We start from the raw sequence: 19,765 nt of genomic DNA on the forward strand, positions 1-19,765 counted from the left end.
TACGCTGTTGAAACGGGCCCACACAAGTCTCTGCAGGGGGAAAGGCCCTCAAAGTCTGTGGATCCCTTATGCCTGTGCCTAGGCAAAGGAGGGGTGCCTACCCTGAGTTCCTGGCCTAGGGGAGCCAGCAGATTATTTTTTCCCCTGTTTTAATTTGTTCCCTCTCCAAGGCAGGGAGAATGGCTCACGGCATGTGATGGGTCCTACTTCTGGCCCGGGGGACTCAGCAATTGCTGAAGCCAGACCCGGACCCAATGCAGAGCAGGAAGCGGGGAGGGAAATGGGAGAGAGGTTCTTCCCTAAGGGAGGTGTTTTTGATTCGCGCGGTAGGCTAGACGCAAGTACTTATCTTTCACTGATTGAGGACTGCTTCTCACTGGTTCTTGATGGGCAAGTAAACTTTATGCCTCTGGGTCTCTTTCAATGTGGAAAATGCCTCCTGAGCGCTGCTGTTTGCCTGCCTAACCGTGCATCACAAGCTGATCAGGCCTGAAGGGCTCAGGCTCTCACCAGGTCAGGTCTGGCAACTCCTTGCTGCTTCTGAACCATCTCTCCCTCCCCCTGCCACTCAGTCTGATTCCTCAACTTTGTCTCTGATGTTCAGGGCTCCTAGATTTTCATATATAATCAATTCACTTGTTTTTTTGGTTCTTTGTTGTAAGAGGGTCCACCAGAAGCATCTGACTACTCTGCCGTCTTGGCCTCGCCTCCCGAAATGGGAAATTTTGATGATTCAAAAGGGCGTGATTTGTAGAAGCTATATGATCTAGGACTCCAAGCAGCAGACCAGTATTAAAAAACAAAAACAAAAAAACTCTGAACCACATAATATAAAAATGAACAAATTTTAATATGAACAAATGCACATAAACTTGTTTTAAGCTCAAATAAAACATTTTAGTTTTTTTTTAATTCTCCACTCTGACTCTTATGTATGTCAGAAAAGAGAGCTTCTAACTACAGTTAGAAGTAAAGCAGACTAAAGCAACTTGAATATAACATACAAGATTAAATTTAGGTGCAAATTTATATTTGAAATATAAGTTTGCTTCAAAGAATTGGTGAATAATTTTGCTTGGGGCTACCAGCCTCTGAGTTTATGGCCACCATTGTTTGGGCCATGAAATGCATTAGGCTGCTGGTTGTTGCTGGGCAGTGCTAGGCTAGGCTGCTGATCTCTCCACCCAATGGAGGGGCACTAAGTCAGAGGCTAGGCAGCCTTGTTGCTGCTTTTGCTGTGGCTTTAGTCTCCTCTAACGCTGTTAAATGGATTCCTGTTTTGTGCTTTGATAAGCAAAGTCTTTCATGGGGTTCTAATTTCTCTGGTGATGCCAGTTCATGCCCCTGCATCCAGTTGCCCAGTGACAGTCTGCATAATATCTAATACTGGTCCTACAGGAAAGCTGAATACCAACCAATCAGTGTATCTTCACTATTTGCACACTAGGTTGGCCTCCAACATTACCTTTCCTGGTCCTGTTTGGACAGACACTTTGGTTATGGGACTTGGCTTGCTAATTTCCTTTCATTCTTGGCATAGTGCATGTGAATCCGCCTTCCATCCCATACTCCATAGACTGACCTCCAACTTGTGTGTGACTTCTCAATCATAGTTCCAGGTCCAGACTTCCAAATTGTCTAATACTTTGAATGAACAAATTCAACAGATTTTCATTTTTTTCTTTAAACCAGGTCACAATGCCTTATCTATCTCCTTCTTTAAGACAATGGTTAGCGAATTTAGCCTTGACTTGTAAGTAAACTGCTCTCTGGCTGCAATCACTTCCCACACCATAAGCAGAAAGCTTGAGAAGGCAGCAGAGTGTAATGGCGAGAAGGAGGAAGTGGGGTCAGGCTGCTAGCCCTTTGACCTTGGACAAGTTGCTTAGCCTTCTGATGCCTTACAGTCATCATTTGCAAATGGAGTTTACACATAGGTCTATTGTAAGGATTAATTCCTAGTATACCATTACTGCTCAATACAGGTTAGTATTTGGAAGTTCAAACAATTCAGTTTCTAGACTTTCTATGTATATTTGATGAATTTTCTTGATTACCTAACTTGAACTCTAATATTTGAGGCTAATTATGAATAATAGAGGGAATGTATTTTCATTTCATGACATTTAGCATATAGCATAGCATAATTAATACTTTGTTACTAGTATTTTATCAGAATATTCATTATCTCTTCAAATGTACAGTTTAAAAAGCTCTACTGCATTTTTAACTATAATTAACTTACGTTATGAGTAGCCAGTTTTTCTCATCTAAATGATCATCAGATTTTATAAAGAAATTTAAGGCAACTGTGGGATACACTTAATCAATATTTACACTGCAAAAAACTTTATTGGAATCTATTCATTTAATTAAATAAAGACATATATAGCAGCTGTAATTTGACTTGGTGAGGTCATTACCTACTTTCTTTTGTGTTCATAAAATTCTTTTAGGCTGCTATAAATTTTAAAATATATCTGTGAGGCTAATAACAATAGTGAATAATATGAGCATAACACTTTCTAATACACAAAGAGTTACCTATTTGTAAGACATTACTTAAACCCTTCCAACAACCTTGCAAGGTGAGGAGTTGTACTATTCCCATTTTATAGAAGGTGAAATTGAGATAGAGCCAGGACTCCAAATCAGCTTTCCCGTGATATTTGCATTGCACTAGCTGCCTCAGTAAACTTTTCCTAAGCAATGGTTACCACTTTGACTTACCTCCCACCACTCTCCCCCTCCTACATTCAGTTTCAGCCAGACTGGCCTCATTGTTCTTCTTCTAACACTCTAGGCAACTCAGGACATTTGCACTGGCTGTTCCCTTTGCCTTACACTAGATCTGTGCTTGGCTAAATCTCTCACTTCTTTGATCAAATGCTGCTTTATCAAAAATGTCCACAGTGGCCAACTGATTACATATTGCAAACTGCCTCCTAGCTTTCTCATCCTGCTGTATGTTTTCTTTTTTCTATAGCAGCTATCACTTTGTAACACATTGTATATAATATTTATTTAGTTTCCTAAGGTGGGCCGTTTGAACTCACCAGCTGCTCCATGGGAGAAAGATGTGGCAGTCTGCTTCTATAAAGATTTACACCCTTGGAAATCCTATGAGGCAGTTCTACTCTGTCCTATAGGGTTGCTATGAGTCGGAATTGACTCACCAGCAGTGGGTTTTATTTATTATGGCTTCCCTTTTTAGATTGTAGATTCTATGAAGAAATGGATCTTTGCTTGTTTTATCAATAAAGGTGTATTCCAAGTGCCTAGACTAGTGCTCCATAATAGGTACTTGATAAATATTTATTAAATGAATGAATGTACACAAACACATACAACATTGGATGATTTAGAAAGAGGAACTATGTACCCAGTGTCATTGAAGTTATTTGGAGAATTCCAGATGCTTAGGATGATGGTAGAATTAGATACAACACTTCTGGCAAACACATTGGGAATGTGTTCTTTTAAAAACTCACTCCATTTGGCCAGGTAATTTGACATCTTGGAATATATCTTAATGAAATAATCAGAGATGTGGACAAAAACTGGAAACTATCTATTAAAAAGAATACCCATTGCCGTTGAGTTGGTACTGGCTCATAGCGACCCTACAGGAGAGAGCAGAACTGCCCTATAGGGTTTCCAAGGAGCGGCTGGTGGATTTGAACTTCTGACCTTTAGGTTAGCAGATGAACTCTCAACCACTGCACCACCAGGGCTCCATTAAAAGGAAATTATTAGATAATTTTAGTATATCCACACAATAAAATTCTAATAGACATTTATAATCATGTTTTTAATTATTAATAATATAAAGACATGCTCATAATATGTTAAAAGTAGAATATACAACTGAATACAAAACGCTCTTTTACTCTCTTTACATTAATTCTGTTCATTCCCATGACATTACCTACCACCAATAAAATCTCTGTCTCTAGCCTATATGTGTCTCCAGAACTTTAGGCCCGTATTTCTAACTACCATCCAAAGGCCTCCAGGATTCCTCAAACTTGTTGTCGTTAGGTGCCGTCGAGTCAGTTTCATAGAGAGCCTATGTACAACAGAATGAAACACTGTCTGGTTGTGCCATCCTTACAATTGTTGCTGTTTGAGCCCATTGTTACAGCCACTGTGTAAATCCATCTCATTGAGGGTCTTCCCCTTTTTTTGCTCACCCTCTACTTTACTAAGCATGATGTCCTTCTCAGAACTGGTCCCTCCTATTCACATCCAAAGTACGTGAGATGAAGTCTCGTCATTCTCTCTTCTAAGGAGCAATCTGGCTGTACCTCTTCTAAGACAGATTTTGTTTGTTTTTCTGTAGTCCACGGTATATTCAATAATCTTCATCAACACCATAATTTCAAAGGCATTAATTCTTCTTCAGTCTTCCTTATTCATTGTCCACTTTCACATGCATATCAGGTGATTGAAAATACCATGGTTTGGGTCAGGCACACCTTAGTCTTCAAGGTGACATCAAGACCTCAAACTTAATGTGTTCAAAATGGAGCTCATTTTCTTCTCTCATAAATATCATCCTGCCCATCTGGGTTGGTGATATCACCATTCATTCAACTTTCCAAACCAGAAATCCTGAAGTCATACTTTCCCTTGCCTCTCTCACACTCAGTCAGAAACTAAGCACTGTGGCTTCCACATCTGGAACACATTTTGAACCTGTCCTCTCAATATCCTCTGCCTTAGTTCAGTATCTCGTTACTTCTTACCTGTACTGTTGCTACAACTTCCTAGCCTATTCTCTGCTTCTCCATGCTTTTCTCAAATCCAAATTCTCTATCCTGCCACTAATTACCTTACTGAAATACAAACTGCATTATGTCACTCCACTTCATAAACTTTTTATTGGCTCTCTGCTGCCTATATAGGAGCCCCAGTTTCACAATGGTTAAGCGCTTGGCTGCTAACTAAAAGGTTGGCTGTTCAAACTCACCAGCTTCTCCATAGGAGAAAAGACCCTGGCAATCTACTCCCATGAAGATTACAGCCTAGGAAGTGTTACAGGGCAGTTCTACTTTGTCATATAGGGTTGCTATGGGTCAGAATCAACTTGATGGCACACAACAACAAGCTGCCTATATAATAAAGCCCCCCGCCTTTTTTTGCATAGTCTGGATTCTCTCTGCACATGACTTATCTTTTCAGTCTCTTCTTTCACTTCCTACCATGTCACACATGCTCAAGCATACCCAACTGTTCAACTTAGACATGCCATGTGGTTTCTTATATCTCTCTGCCTTTGTATGTTGTTGCTTTGCCTGAATTGTGTTTTTCCTTTGTGCACCAACTCACCCTTCAGGACGCTATTGAAAGGCTCGAAGGCATCATATGAGCTTTCTGGTGAAATAAATATGATTAAAGTTGGTCTTTTCTATAATTTTCCCAGATAGAAAAAGGGAGGGAATGAAAGAAGGGGCAACATAAAATAGGATGCCTTTGTTTGGCTTTTTGAGGTTAAACTGTTTGCAAAGTGCTGAATAGGCCAATGGGCAAAATGTAGTTAAAGTACTTAAGTATATAAGCTTAGCTCAGATGAAAGATGTATGTAAATACAGAGAAAGAATCTGGCTGTGTTAAATACTTGAGAGAAGGGCTATGTTAGACCAAATAATCAAGTAATTCCTTCACCTTATGAAAAATAAATCTGGTATCTTACTGCTCGTTGAGGCCACCAGTGGATCTCTTACCTTCTACTGTCTTGCTTGCATATTTGGCCCCTGTTACTATGCTGGGGCAACAATTATGTGCAGGGGCTTTGCAAATCAAACAAGCCTAGGTTACAATTTGGACTCCACTATTTGACAGCACCTAACAACAACTCACCAACTTGCAGGTTTTGGTAAATGACTTAACCTTTCTGAGCTTCAGTTTTCTCATGTATAATATAAGGATAGTAAGATCTGTTTTGTAGAGTTGGATGAATTTACATATGAACTGTGCTTATCACATAGATTCAATAAATGGAAGTAGCTAGAAAATATCTTCCACAGCATGTGTAATATGGTCAACATTTATAGCTACTTCCCTTTTTTCCTAGAAAGGGATGAAAGGGGAAACAAGTAACCTTCAGAAGTAGTGTGAGGACTTTGGCTCCCTGGAAGTGTGCACACACTACTTATTGTTTTTGGACTGGCCTTCTAGCTCCAGCCTTGCAGATTTTGGCTACTATGTCTTCATGGGATAGTTCATGTTAAAAGAGTCAAGCAACCTTGTTTTAAATGTTTTGTTTCATTTTAGAGGAATTCCCTTCTTCTTGAGATTTATCTAAATGAAGAAACTCAAATTTACCAGCCATAAAATCTCTTCTTTTTTATTGCAATATAACTAATTTTTCAGCTTCATTAATTTTTTTTTGTTTATTCTTATTTCATAAAAAGTGGGTAACTATAAGAATATTGGGATTATTAAAAAAGATCTGGACAGTATTTATTTTTTATTTTTTTTTAATCAGAGAGTTGAAAAGTCATGAGAATATAAAGCCTGGGAATTTCTAAAGATACCTCTACCTCTGTATTTTTGGAGGAAATGATTGCTGTCTATTCCAAACAATGACACTTAACACTATTGAAGGTCAGCACATTTTTCATAAACAACATTTTCCTGGTAGGGTGAAGTCTACTATGTATTTTGAGACAGAGTTCTCAGTATCATTTTGATCTGTAAAACATCAAAATTTCCTCTATGATATTATATTTCCATCTCTATAGAGTCTCGACAGAAAGAAATTTTTAATTTAACAAATAATCAATAATAAAATGTGTCAAAATTTTTATTGCTGCATTTGAAATTATGACTACTAACAATGGAAAAAAATCCCAAGAAACAAAAACAAAAAAGACACCCACCTCTCTAATTTATGAATACTGCAGCCAAAGAGAAAAATAAAAACTCCAACCACATGTCAGTGTGTGCATTATTTAAAAAAAAAAAAAATCTAGATTTCTATACACCCATTTTGTTCTCCTACGGAGAATGTGAAATCTGGGAATGGCACCAACAGGTTAGGTCCAAGTCTGGTTGTGGCACTTGAAGGAACAAGGTAGGCTCTATTCCTTTACAGACTCAGAATGGAGAGGTTTGAGCATCGTCAGTGAACTAACTCGGTATTACTGCAAAGTATATATTTGACTTATACAATTAGTAGGATGACAAATAATCTTGGTGTTGGAGATGGGGAGTCCCTGGGTGGTGCAAAATGTTAACACACTTAACTACTAACCAAAAGGTTGGAGGTCTGAGTCCACCCAGAGGCACCTCAAAAGAAAGTCCTGGTGATTTACTTCCAAAAAATCAGCCGCTGAAAACGCTATAGAGGACAATTCTACTCTGACACACATGGGGCCGCCATGAGTTGAAGTCCATACATTGGCGACTGTTTTGGTTGGAGACAGAGGAGAAGAGCAACTGTCTGTTGAGGCTTCAGCTTATTTACCAGTTGCTCTTATCATCCTAATTGGACTTCTTTAAAATATGTCATAGACTAAACACACTCTAGGGTGCTTAGGAAATGCTTTCTGACTAACCGGAAATCTCAGCCTCCTGTGTCCGATAAAACTCTGATCTAAGAACAAGTTAAAGCACTAGAGGCATATTTCTGACCTTTTCTATACAAACGAACTAACATCAGAATACATCACAAGATTCAAGGATTAACATGCTCAAGAGAACAAAAATCACACTTCAGCCTAAACAGTGACTACAACCTGTTCTGTAATCCTTGTGAGAGACTGTGTTTACATATGCTTTGTCAAGTTCTAATCCTAAATAAATATGAAACACAGACAAGTAATGTCTTCTCTGGAAAATACAACTGAATTCTTTCAAAATATTCATAATTTTTGAATCATAATAATTCAAAATATTATAATTTATAAATAATTACACAGTTTAGGGTCCTTTTTCCATGTTGATTTTATTTTTTAAAAGAAGAGAAACTGAATTAGTAAGGTGATGAATATCCTTTGTGAAAACATTTACATTATATCTTTTCCATCTTTTTAATTTTAATATTTCTGTGTCCTCTGGTAGAATAAAACTGAATTTTACCAGTTTGATAATTTCTGGCATTTAACTGGCAGGCTATTCATCCATATTAGCATGATTACTGATTTATTTGAATTTATTTCTAGCATCCAATTTGGTAAAAATAGATCCTGATTTTTCTATGCACCTTTTTTCTCTTCTTTGTGGGCGTGTGTGTTTGTTCTACCCTTTTCCCTCTTTTACCAGTTTGAAAGTTATACATCCTATTTCCATTCTTTTGATGGCCAATCTTAAAATTTTAACACACATATTTAGTTTAAAGTCTAAACTTAGTCACTATTTCTACCCTTTTCATGATTAACACAGATATTTTAACTTTCTTCTTACTCCTCTATCTTAAATATTATTATCCAGTATTTTAGTTCTACTTTCCTATTCTGCTTTCTTTGATTACTATTATTTCTTATAGTTGAGTCTTTTTTTCTCCTGGATTAAATCTTCTTCATTCCCTACATCTCTTGCAATTCTGTTAAGGTTCTGTTGGTTGGAAATTCTCCCAAGTTTTGTTAGTTTGAAAATAGCTTTCTTCCACCCTTTGTTCCTGTGTGATAGATTTGTTGGGAATAAAGTTCTAGGCTGCCAGTAATTTTCTCTCAGCCCTTTGTAGGTATTATTCCACTAACTTTTGGCTTCTACTGTTGCCAGAAGAATGAACAAATCTGTCTTAGAAGAAGTACAGCCAGAACGCTCCTTAGAAAAGAGAATGGTGAGACTTTGTCTCACATATTTTGGACATATTGTCAGGAGGGACCAGTCCCTGGAGGAGGACATCATGCTTGGTAAAGTAGAGGGCCAGCGAGAAATAGGAAGACCCTCAATGAGATGGACTGACACAGTGGCTGCAATAATGGGTTCAAACATAGCAACGATTGTGAGGATGGCGCAGGATCAGGCAGTATTTCGTTCTGTTGTGCATAGGGTCGCTATGAGTTGGAACCGCTCAAGGGCACCTAACAACAACATTGTTGCTATTGAGAAGCCTTTTGCCAGTCACTCTGGCTGTTCACATCATCTCTTGTTTGTTTTTCAGTTTCCACTGATGGCTCTAACTGTGGGTTTATTTTATTTACCCAGTTTACAATTTATTGTGTATTTTGAATCTGAGAGAGCATGTCTTTCACAAGTTTTGGAAAAACTATTGGCCATTGTTTATTCAAATGTTACTTATTTTCTTATATTCTCCCTTTTCTTCTTCTAAAACTTCTATTAGACCTATGTTGGATATTTTAATTCTGTCCTGTATATCTGCTAACCTCGCTTTCATTTTTTGGTTATTTCTATCTTCTAGGTAATCCTCTTAGCTCTATCTTCTCATTCACAAAGTATTTATTCAGCTGTGTCTAGTCTGCTATTAAAACTGTCAAATGAGTTTTTTCACTTTAATATCTATATAATATTAATTTTTAGTAGTTCTCTTAGATTCTATTAACATTTTTTATAGTAACTTGATCGTTTTTCATTTTTTTAAATTTTATATTATGTACTGAATTATTTAAAATTTTATAGCCTGTGCTTGTAATTTCTATTATTTGAATTTCTTGGGGATATATTTCTGCTTTTTGTTGCTTCTGCTGATTTTTCCTTACAATGTTTTATTTAGTTGTATGTTTCATGATTTTCTTTTGTAAGCTTACATTGTCTGGGCTTTTTCTACGGGAATTCTGTGAGTCATATGCTGAGAGTGTGTGCCTCCAGAAAGTTTTTTCCTTTGTTTCTACAAAGTGCCACAGGAGTGTTACCAACCTAGAACTTTCTTTTATGTTAACTTTTCCACCTGGGGTTTCCTGGATTTTGAATTCTGGGCTTTTCTGGCTTTGAATTCTCAAAGAATCTTTTTATTTATCTCATGCGAAGGCCAGACTTAAACAGATTAACTTCCTGTTTTACTCCTATTTTGTTAGACAGCTATATTTTTCTAGTTAACCTGTTCACTGAAGATGTATAGCCTTACAGGTCCTCATTTTATGTAAAGTCCAGTTCTAACTCCCAGCCTCCTGCAAACCTAATGCATTATCTCTAGTTTTTGTATTGCTATTAAAATGCAACTTTTAATTCTTTGGTTTATGCCTTTTATTCAGTTTTGACTGCTGGGGTTTCCCTTATTTCTTTTCTTCAAGCTCTGCTATGCATGCTATTTCATATTTTACCCAGAATAACTGGTTTTGTAGTGGGAGATTTTTCAGGTATCTACTCTTCCATATTACAGAAGTTCTATGCATGTATGTATGTATGCATACATGGTTGTATATATACATAGGATACACCTTTTAAACTTGTTTTCTCTACAATAGAGGTAAGCACCAATGATATTATAAAACTATGCAGGAATTGTCTGTGCCTTAATATGTTTACAAATTGCTATTGTGTGTGAATCAGCTGAGAAGATGACAGATGATTTTATTTTGCTACCTCAAGCTTGCATCTAAGATGTATAGAAACGTATTTATTTAATAAGTTAATTTAGTATATAACCTCCTGTACTGACCAAAAACATACTTTTTTTTACAGAATAAATTTCAGAAAATTCTTTATCTATTATGGCAAAAAATCAAAGAAACAACACATTTTTTGAAACTTATAAGTTGCAGTTTTGTGAGTCTGGATTCTCTTGACTAGCAGCGAAATTATTCTACACTCAAGCATTGTAACTCTCCAAAGGTGTATAAGAGAAAGCCCACATTTCTTGAATTCTTATTGTCATGGGGAAGCCCTTGTATGGTAATTTTGAAAAGAAAACAAACAAACAACAACAACAACAACAAAATACCTAACTAAAACAGACCGTCAATTATCTTAATAAGATGCCCTAAAATGTAAGAGGTACTTAGGATGGCACCTTTCAGGAATTACACAATTTTATTTTTATGATACAATGTACAGGATGAGTATTCTTCAAGTTAAATCCTTAGAAAAGATTATAAGTAAGAAAAATTTCATCATTAAAAAGACAGGAAGGAAAGAAAAGACCAAAATGGATGTAGAAGAGACTCTGAAACATGCTCTTGAATGTAGAATAGCTAAAGCTAAAGGAAGAAATAATGAAGTAAAAGAGCTGAACAGAAGATTTCAAAGGGTGGCTTGAGAAGACAAAGTAAAGTATTAAAATGAAATGTGCAAAGACCTGGAGATAGAAAACCAAAAGGTAGGAACATGCTTGGCATTTCTCAAGCAGAAAGAACAGAAGAAAAAATTTAAGCCTTAAGTTGCAATATTGAAGGATTTCTCACGGAAAATATTAACCGACACAGGGAGCATCAAAAGAAGATGGAAGGAATACACAGAGACACTGTACAAAAAGAACTGGTCAACGTTCAACCATTTGAGGAGGTGGCATATGATCAAGAACCGATGGTACTGAAGGAAGAGGTCCAAGCTGCACTGAAGGCATTGGTGAAAAACAAGGCTCCAGGAATTGACAGAATACTGATTGAGATGTTTCAAAAAACAGAGGCAGTGCTGGAAGTGCACACTCTTCTATGCCAAGAAATTTGGAAGACAGCTACCTGGCCAACTGACTGGAAGAGATCCATATTTGTATCCATTCCAAAGAAAGATGATTCAACAGAATGTGGAAATTATTGACAAATATCATTAATATCAATATTGTTCAATAATATCATTAATATCACATGCAAGTAAAACTTTGCTGAAGATCATTCAAAAGTGGTTGCAGTGGTACATCAACAGGAAACTGCCAGAAATTCAAGCTGAATTCAGAAGAGGATGTGGAACCAGAGATATCATTGCTGATGTCAGATGGACTCTGGCTGAAAGCAGAGAATACCAGAAAGATGTTTACCTGTGCTTTATTGACTATGCAAAGGCATTCAACCGTGTGGATCATAACAAATTATGGATAACATTGCGAAGAATGGGAATTCCAGAACATTTAATTGTGCTCATGAAGAACCTGTACATAGATCAAGAGGTAGTTGTACCAACAAAACAACAGGCTACTGCATGGTTTAAAGTCAGGAAATGTGTGCATCAGAGTAAATAACCTGAGAAGCTGGACTATATGAAGAAGAACATGGCACCAGGACTGGAGGAAGACTCATTAACAACCTGTGATATGCAGATGACACAACCTTGTTTACTGAAGGTGAAGAGGACTTGAAGCACTTACTGATGAAGATCAAAGACTACAGCCTTCAGTATGGATTGCACCTCAACATAAAGAAAACAAAAATTCTCACAACTAGACCAATAAACAACATCATCATAAATGGAGAAAATAATGAAGTTGTAAAGGGTTTCATTTTTCTTGGATCCACAATCAATGCCAATGGAAGCAGCAGTCAAGAAATCAAAGGATACATTGCATTGGGCAAATCTGCTGCAAAAGACCTCTTTAAAGTGTTAAAAAGTAAAGATGCCACTTTAAGGACTAAGGTGTGCCTGACTCAAGCCGTGGTGTTTTCAATTGCCTCATATGCATAAGAAAGCTGGGTGATGAATAAGGAGACCGGAGAAGAATTGCCGCCTTTAAACTGTGGTGTTTACAAAGAATATTGAATATACAATGGACTGCCAAAAGAATGAACAAGTCTGTTTTGGAAGAAGTACAACCAGAATGCTCTTTAGAAGCGAGGATGGCAATACTACATCTCACTTACTTTGGACATATCAGGAGGGATCAGTCCCTGGAGAAGGACATTGTGCTTGGTAAAGTAGACGGTCTTTGAAAAAAAGGAGGACCGTCAACGAGATGGATTGACATAGCAGCTGCAATAATGGCCCCAAGCATAATGATTGTGAGGGTGGCACAGGACGAGGCAGTGTTTTATTCTGCTGTACATGAGGTCGCTATGAGTTGGAAGGGACTTGAGGGCACCTAGCAACAAAAACAATCATTAATATCACACTCAAGTAAATTTTTTCTAAAGATCATTCTAAAGTGGTTGCAACAGTATATCAACAGGAAACTTCAAGAAATTCAAGCTGGATTCAGAAGAGGACGTGGAACCAGGGATATCACTACTGATGTCAGATGGGTCCTGGCTGAAAGCAGAGAATATCAAAAAGATGTTTACCTGTGTTTTATTGACTATGCAAAGGCATTCGACTGTGTGGATCATAACAAATTATGGATAACATTGTGAAGAATGGGAATTCCAGAACGCTTAACTGTGCTCATGAGGAACCTGTACATAGACAAAGAGGCAGTCCTTTGAACAGAACAAGGGGATACTGCATGGTTTAAAACCAAGAAAGGTATGCATCATGGTTGTATTCTTTCACCATACTTATTGAATGTGTATGCTGAGCAAATAGTCTGAGAAGCTGGACTATATGAAGAAGAACGTGGAATCAGGACTGGAGGAAGACTCAAACAACTTGAGATATGCAGATGACACACCTTCCTTGCTGAAAGTGAAGAGGACTTGAAACACTTACTGATGAAAGTCTTCAGTATGGATTGCACCTCTACATAAAGAAAACAAAAATCCTCACAACTGGACCAAAAAGTAACATCATCATAAATGGAGAAAATATTGAAGTTGTAAAGGGTTTCATTTTACTTGGATCCACAATCAATGCCCATGAAAGCAGCAGTCAAGAAATCAAAGGATGCATTGCATTGGGCAAATCTGCTGCATAAGACCTCTTTAAAGTATTAAAAAGCAAAGATGTTACTTTAAGGACTAAGGTGCACCTGACCCAAGCCATGGTGTTTTCAATCACCTCACATGCATGTGAAAACTTGACAATGAATAAGGAAGACTGAAGATAATTGATGCCTTTGAATTATGGTGTTGGGAAGAATATTGAATATATTGTGTACTGCCAGAAGAACGAACAAATCTGTCTTGGAAGAAGTACAGCTGGAATGCTCCTTAGAAACAAGGATGGCAAGACTTTGTCTCACATAGTTTGGACATGTTATCAGAAGGGACCAGTCCCTGGAGAAGGACATCATTCTTGGTAAAGTAGACAGTGAAGGAAAAAGAAGAAGACCCTCAACAAGATGGATTGACCCAGTGGCTGCAACACTCAGGCACAACAATGATTGTGAGGGTGGCACAAGACTGGGCAGTGTTTCATTCTGTTGTACATAGGGTCACTATGAGTCAGAACCAACTAGACAGCACCTAACAACAACAATTTTATGTCTTTCTTGGATTTCTTATTTTGAGGATTTTGAGAAAGTTGCTTAGTTTTTGTAACTTTTTTCAAGTCTTTGTTCAAACCTCACTTTCTTAATGTGGTCTACTCTGACCACTCTATGTAATATTGCAACCTACTCTTCCCCTTCTCCATTGTCCAGCACACCCAATCCACTTATCCTGCTATACCTTTTATTTTTCTGTAACACTTACCCTTTCTAAAGTCCTATATTATTTATGAATTTATTATATTGTTTTTTGTCTTTCTTCCTTTACTAGAACGTTGAATTCTACTAAGGGCAATAATCTTTCTGTATTTTGTTCACTAATTATCCCAAATGATTAAAATAGTACCTGTCACACAGTAGGTGCTCAAAAAATGTTTGTTAAATAAATAAAGTTTTTAAAAAAATTTCTCTGTCTTTAAATTGGGATGATATTCATGGTGCCTCACTTCCTTACTGGAACACATGTATACAAATGACGGACTTGCGTATATGCCAACCACATCGACTCCTGTGAAATAAAGTCACAATTCACAGAATAACACCAATACCAATTACCATTTTTTAAAGCATAATGTGGCTCAGTCTTTAAATGTCTCAAAGTTTCCATTTGTCAATCTGTTGTAAAGTACATGGCATTTTTATTAAAAAAATATCTTTTCTATAGCAATAGGACATGTATAACATTCAGTACTTAGGTTAAAGGTCATACCTCATTTTTTTCTTTGAGCTTTGTGATCATCACAATCACAGGGCTGTCTTCCTGCCAAACCATCTGCCAGAAATCATTCACGGTGTTGATCATGGGGCCCTGAGTAGCAATGAATGCTTTCTCCTCCCCACTGTAGCCCTAGTTAGAGTGAAGAGACAAATATGTTGGCTTTTCAGTTCATGCCTTGCACTGAAAGTTTAGATGAAAGATCTTCAGAACAAAATATCTGTGCTAGTCCAAAAGCAACACAGACTATGACGGCCCCATTGACTCTAGTGCCACAATTCACAGTGTCTTTTCTGAAAGTCAAGCATATCATTATGGTATACTGTGGTATCGAGGGTTGTAATACTTAGTCCCCACCTGAAAACCCCATAAGAGCACTCTAGCCACAGACTCAGAGTAAAGAAATCATTGTAAAGGACCCCACTGCAAATGTTGGTTATGATGAAAACAATACAAACAAAAATAACTTGCTAGTAACCAACTTGCCTTAACTCTATCAGGGGTTACCAATTGTCCATAGAAATATGTCCCAAAGTATTATCTATGAATCATTACTTCCATGGCATATAAACTGGGCTATCTTGAAAAAAGGGAGGTTCAGTAAAAAAATAAATATGGGAAACACTGGGTTAAACCAAGTTGGACCACATTCTTTTTAACCAAGTTAAATCACAAACTTAACCTACTTTGAGGAAAAAATAAAACCAACAGTTCCAAATAGTAAATAAAATGCTCATCAGAAAAAACTTTATATTTTATTTACTTACCCTAATATAATTAGCATTAATGTAGGTGCTCAAAGAATCAGTTACATTTTTTGGCCTTAAACACACTCGGCTGAGGGGATCTAATGAAGAAAACAAGAAAGAATACATTAAAAAAATTTACACACCTGTTAGCTTACATACTGACTGGCTGGCACGTGTCAATGTTTGTCACTGATGCATCTGTGCATCTGTCTCTTTATCCATCTATGTTTATTGAGAGACATTTGGACCCATCTTGACCCCTTTTCTGACACAAATCCTGCCCATGAGGCTGAGATGATGAGTTTACACTTCATGCTGTTTCTCGAGGGCTTCTGATTCTTGGTTCCACTTCTCTTTTATGCTCCTTCTCTTGTTCTTTGGGTTTGGAATTTGCATCAAGTCTCCCCGCTGCTGTTTCTCAGCTTTCTCTTCTGAAAGTGAACCATTTCTTTTCACTTTACTACCTTATCTCATCAAGACCCTCAAGTACCAAACCAGCTTTGCCTTACTGCCCCACCAGCTCATGTCCTAGCCATACGTCCTCATTACTCAAGATGGGTGAGATTGACTCATTATGTGCCAGACACTGTGCTATCAGTGGGGGTATGTTGGGGGGCGGGAGATGAGGGGGAGAAGAGGGGCGGTGTAAAGATAAACATGATTCATTTCAATGAATTCTAGTCTGTTCATGAAACCACAGCCCTAAGTTCCTATCACACTGATTTCTTTTGTCCTGCTCTACATCAAACACATTGTCTAACCTGAATCCCCTTTTGCTATTTGGAAGAAGCTGTTTTTGGTTACCATATGTAGCAGTTTATTCATTGACATCATGGATATCTGCTATTGAGTAGACTACTATAAAGCTAGCAACATGGTCTTAGAAGTCTAAAGTCATTTTCCATCAAGAAGTTGAAAGGTTCTGTGGACCATCAAACCAAACCTGTTGCTGTTGAGTCGATTCCAACTCATAGTGACCCAACAAGACAGAGTAGAACTGCCCCATGGCGTTTCCAAGGAGCAGCTGGTGGATCTGAACTGCCAACACTTTGGTTAGCAGCCAAGCTCTTAACCACTGCACCACCAGGGCTCCTTGTGGACCACAGTGTTACAGAAAACATGATAATTTTTTTAACCAACATTTACATAAATGAGTTAGGATCACATCATCCCTTTATAATTTCTTTAACATGGTATACTTTGAGCCTCTTGGAGGCAGGGATGTGGATTTTTCACTATCTCTTGGACCCCTGGTGATGCAGGTACAGCTGCTAACCAAAAGGCTAGCAGTTCGAATCCACCAGCTGCTCTTTGGAAACCCTATGTGGGGCAGTTCTACTCTGTCTTATAGGGTCACTATGAATCAGAATCAACTCGACAGCAACGGAGTTGTTTTTTTGGTTTTATAAGACCTAGTGTCTAGCATAGTGGTTTATAATATATAGTAGTCACTCAGTAAATGCCTATTACATTGACTTAAATTTTCACTTCCATCTTTTAAAAATCCAGTACTCTACATTCCTCCCTAGCAATAGTTCTATTGCTCTCTTTTTCTACTCAGGTAAATGTCTTAAAGATTTTATTATACTCGCTGTTTCTATCTCCTCATCTACAATTCAATCTTCCTCACGTACATCACAATCTGTCCTAACCCTAGCGTTATACAGAGCCTGTTCTTGCTAAGACTGACCCTTTAGTTGTTAAACCCTATGGGTCTAATGAATTGACTTGACGGCGTGTGTTTGGTTTGGTTCACGATCTCTCTATGACATTCAAAAACTATTGACCATAATATTGCTCTTGGAGGTCTCTCTTCCCTTAGATTCTGGGACATGGCATTCTTGTTTTCTTACCTCTTTGATGGCTTCTTTTCAGTCTCCTGCTTATTTAATCTGCTCCATTTAATGTTGTTAATTCTAGCAACTTTTGGCCCCCTTCTATTCTCACTTGGCCCTGCCTTGTTGGGTGAGTTAATTTATTTCCATGACTTTAAGTACTGCCTATATCCTGAAGACTCTCAAATATATATCTTAGACTAGACTCCCAAATATATATCTTAGACCTCAGTTTCAGACCATGCTTTTTTCTTTTGGATATACCACAGGTTTGTCAAATTCCACATTCCCCACGTGTTCCTGATAGCCCTTGTTATTCTTTATGTTAGGTGTGCTACCATCATTCCAGAGCCTAAGTCTGAAGACTAGGTATCCTACTGGACATAACCTTCTACACCCAATCCCTCATCATATTCTGTCTGTTATATATCCTCCCCTTCCCATAGCTGTCTTCTTACACTGAGCATCCCATCTGGTCTTCCTTCTTTAAATCTTGTTCTTTTCCAACCCATCGTTTCCATAGTTGCCAAAGTGGTCTCTGTAAAACAAAATCTGTTCTCCTTATTCCTTTGCCTAAATGCTACCAGTGGTTCCCAGTTGTCCATAGAAGTATTTCTCAAATTGCTATCTGTCAAGTATTACTTCTATGACATGTAAATTAGGCCGTCTTAAAAAGAGGGATTCAGTTAAAAATTAAATATGGGTGGGTTAAACACAGTTGAGAAACATTCTTTTTATTACAGGACTTCTCAAGATCTTTATTATGCTATTGTACTATGTGAATTTCCAATAGTTTATCACATAGCATATTTTTAAGCTTATTTGTCCACTGAACTCATCTTATTATGAGCACTTATTGGCAACTCAAACAACCTAAATCAGCATGGCCCAGTTGAACTTTCTGTGATGGTGGAAATGCTCTCTAATTTGTGTTGTCCAAAACAGTAGTCACATGTGGTTACTGAGCAGGAACTGGTCGAATGGACACAGGGAACCTGGAGTGTGAAGGGGGAGAGTGCAGACACATTGTGAGGATTGCAACTAATGTCACAAAACAATACGTGTATGAATTTTTTAACGAGAAATTAATTTGAGCTGTAAACGTCCACCTAAAGCACAACTAAAAAAAACAAAACAAAACTGTGGCTAGTTAGAACTGAGGAATCCCTGGGTGGCGCAAATGGTTAAGCACTGGACTAGTAACCAAAAGGTTGGCAGTTCAAACCCACCCAGAGGCGCCTTGGAAGACAGGCCTGGTGATCTGCATACATGTGGTCACCACAGATTAGTAAGTAAGCACAAGAAAGCCCATACACACCCTACTTACTGGCTAATCTGCCCCCGTCTGCATGGGAAAGCCTTCCTTATTCTTTAGGGTTCAATTCTAGAAATACCTTTCTTCTGAGGCCCTGGCTGGCCTTCCCAGGCAGAATTAATTGCTCTCTCCTTTCCTCAGGCTCCCTGAGATTTATTTTAGTGTGTATCATCTTGTCCCCCAAGCGTCTATTAGTTTGTCGTACTGTGGGGTCTTGCATGCTGCTGGGATGCTGGAAGCTCTGCTACTGGTATTCAAATACCAGCAGGGTCACCCATGGAGGACAGGTTTCAGCTGAGCTTCCAGACTAAGACAGACTAGGAAGAAGAGGCTGGCGGTCTACTTCTGAAAACAATTAGCCAGTGAAAACCTTATGAATAGCAGCAGAACATTGTCTGATATAGCGCCGGAAGATGAGCCCCTCAGGTTGGAAGGCACTCAAAATATGACTGGGGAAGAGCTGCCTCCTCAAAGTAGAGTCGACCTTAATGATGTGGATGGAGTCAAGCTTTTGGGAACTTCATTTGCTGATGTGGCACAACTCAAAATGAGAAGAAACAACTGCAAACATCCATTAATAATTGAAACATAGAATATACAAAGTATGAATCTAGAAAAATTGGAAATTGTGAAAAATGAAATGAGACATATAAAAATTGATATCCCAGGCATTAGGGAGCTGAAATGGACTGGTATCAGCCATTTTGAATTGGACAATCATATGGTCTACTATGCCAGGAATGACAAATTGAAGAGGAATGGCATTGCATTCATCGTCAAAAAGAACATTTCAAATCTATCCTGAAGTACAAAGATGTCAGTGATAGGATAATATCCATAAGCCTACAAGGAAGACCAGTTAATATGACTATTATTGAAATTTATGCACCACCCACTAAGGTCAAAGATGAAGAAATTGAAGATTTTTGCCAACTTCTGCAGTCTAAATTGATC

The 19,765-nt window shown here is 37.9% G+C and overlaps 1 protein-coding gene across 1 annotated transcript in view; it reads right to left on the reverse strand.

Moving 5' to 3' along the window:
* Positions 1-19,765, reverse strand: part of PTPRR (protein tyrosine phosphatase receptor type R) — a 362,799-nt gene that overhangs the window by 48,656 nt on the left and 294,378 nt on the right. Inside the window, exons 9-10 of the mRNA XM_004386446.1 lie at positions 15,680-15,759; positions 14,907-15,044 (exon numbers count right to left, since the gene is read on the reverse strand). Of these exons, the coding sequence (XP_004386503.1) occupies positions 14,907-15,044; positions 15,680-15,759 (218 nt within the window). The remainder of the gene's footprint in view (positions 1-14,906; positions 15,045-15,679; positions 15,760-19,765) is intronic.

Source organism: Trichechus manatus, unplaced genomic scaffold (genome assembly GCF_000243295.1).
Source record: "Trichechus manatus latirostris isolate Lorelei unplaced genomic scaffold, TriManLat1.0 scaffold00164, whole genome shotgun sequence".
Lineage (NCBI taxonomy): Eukaryota > Metazoa > Chordata > Mammalia > Sirenia > Trichechidae > Trichechus > Trichechus manatus.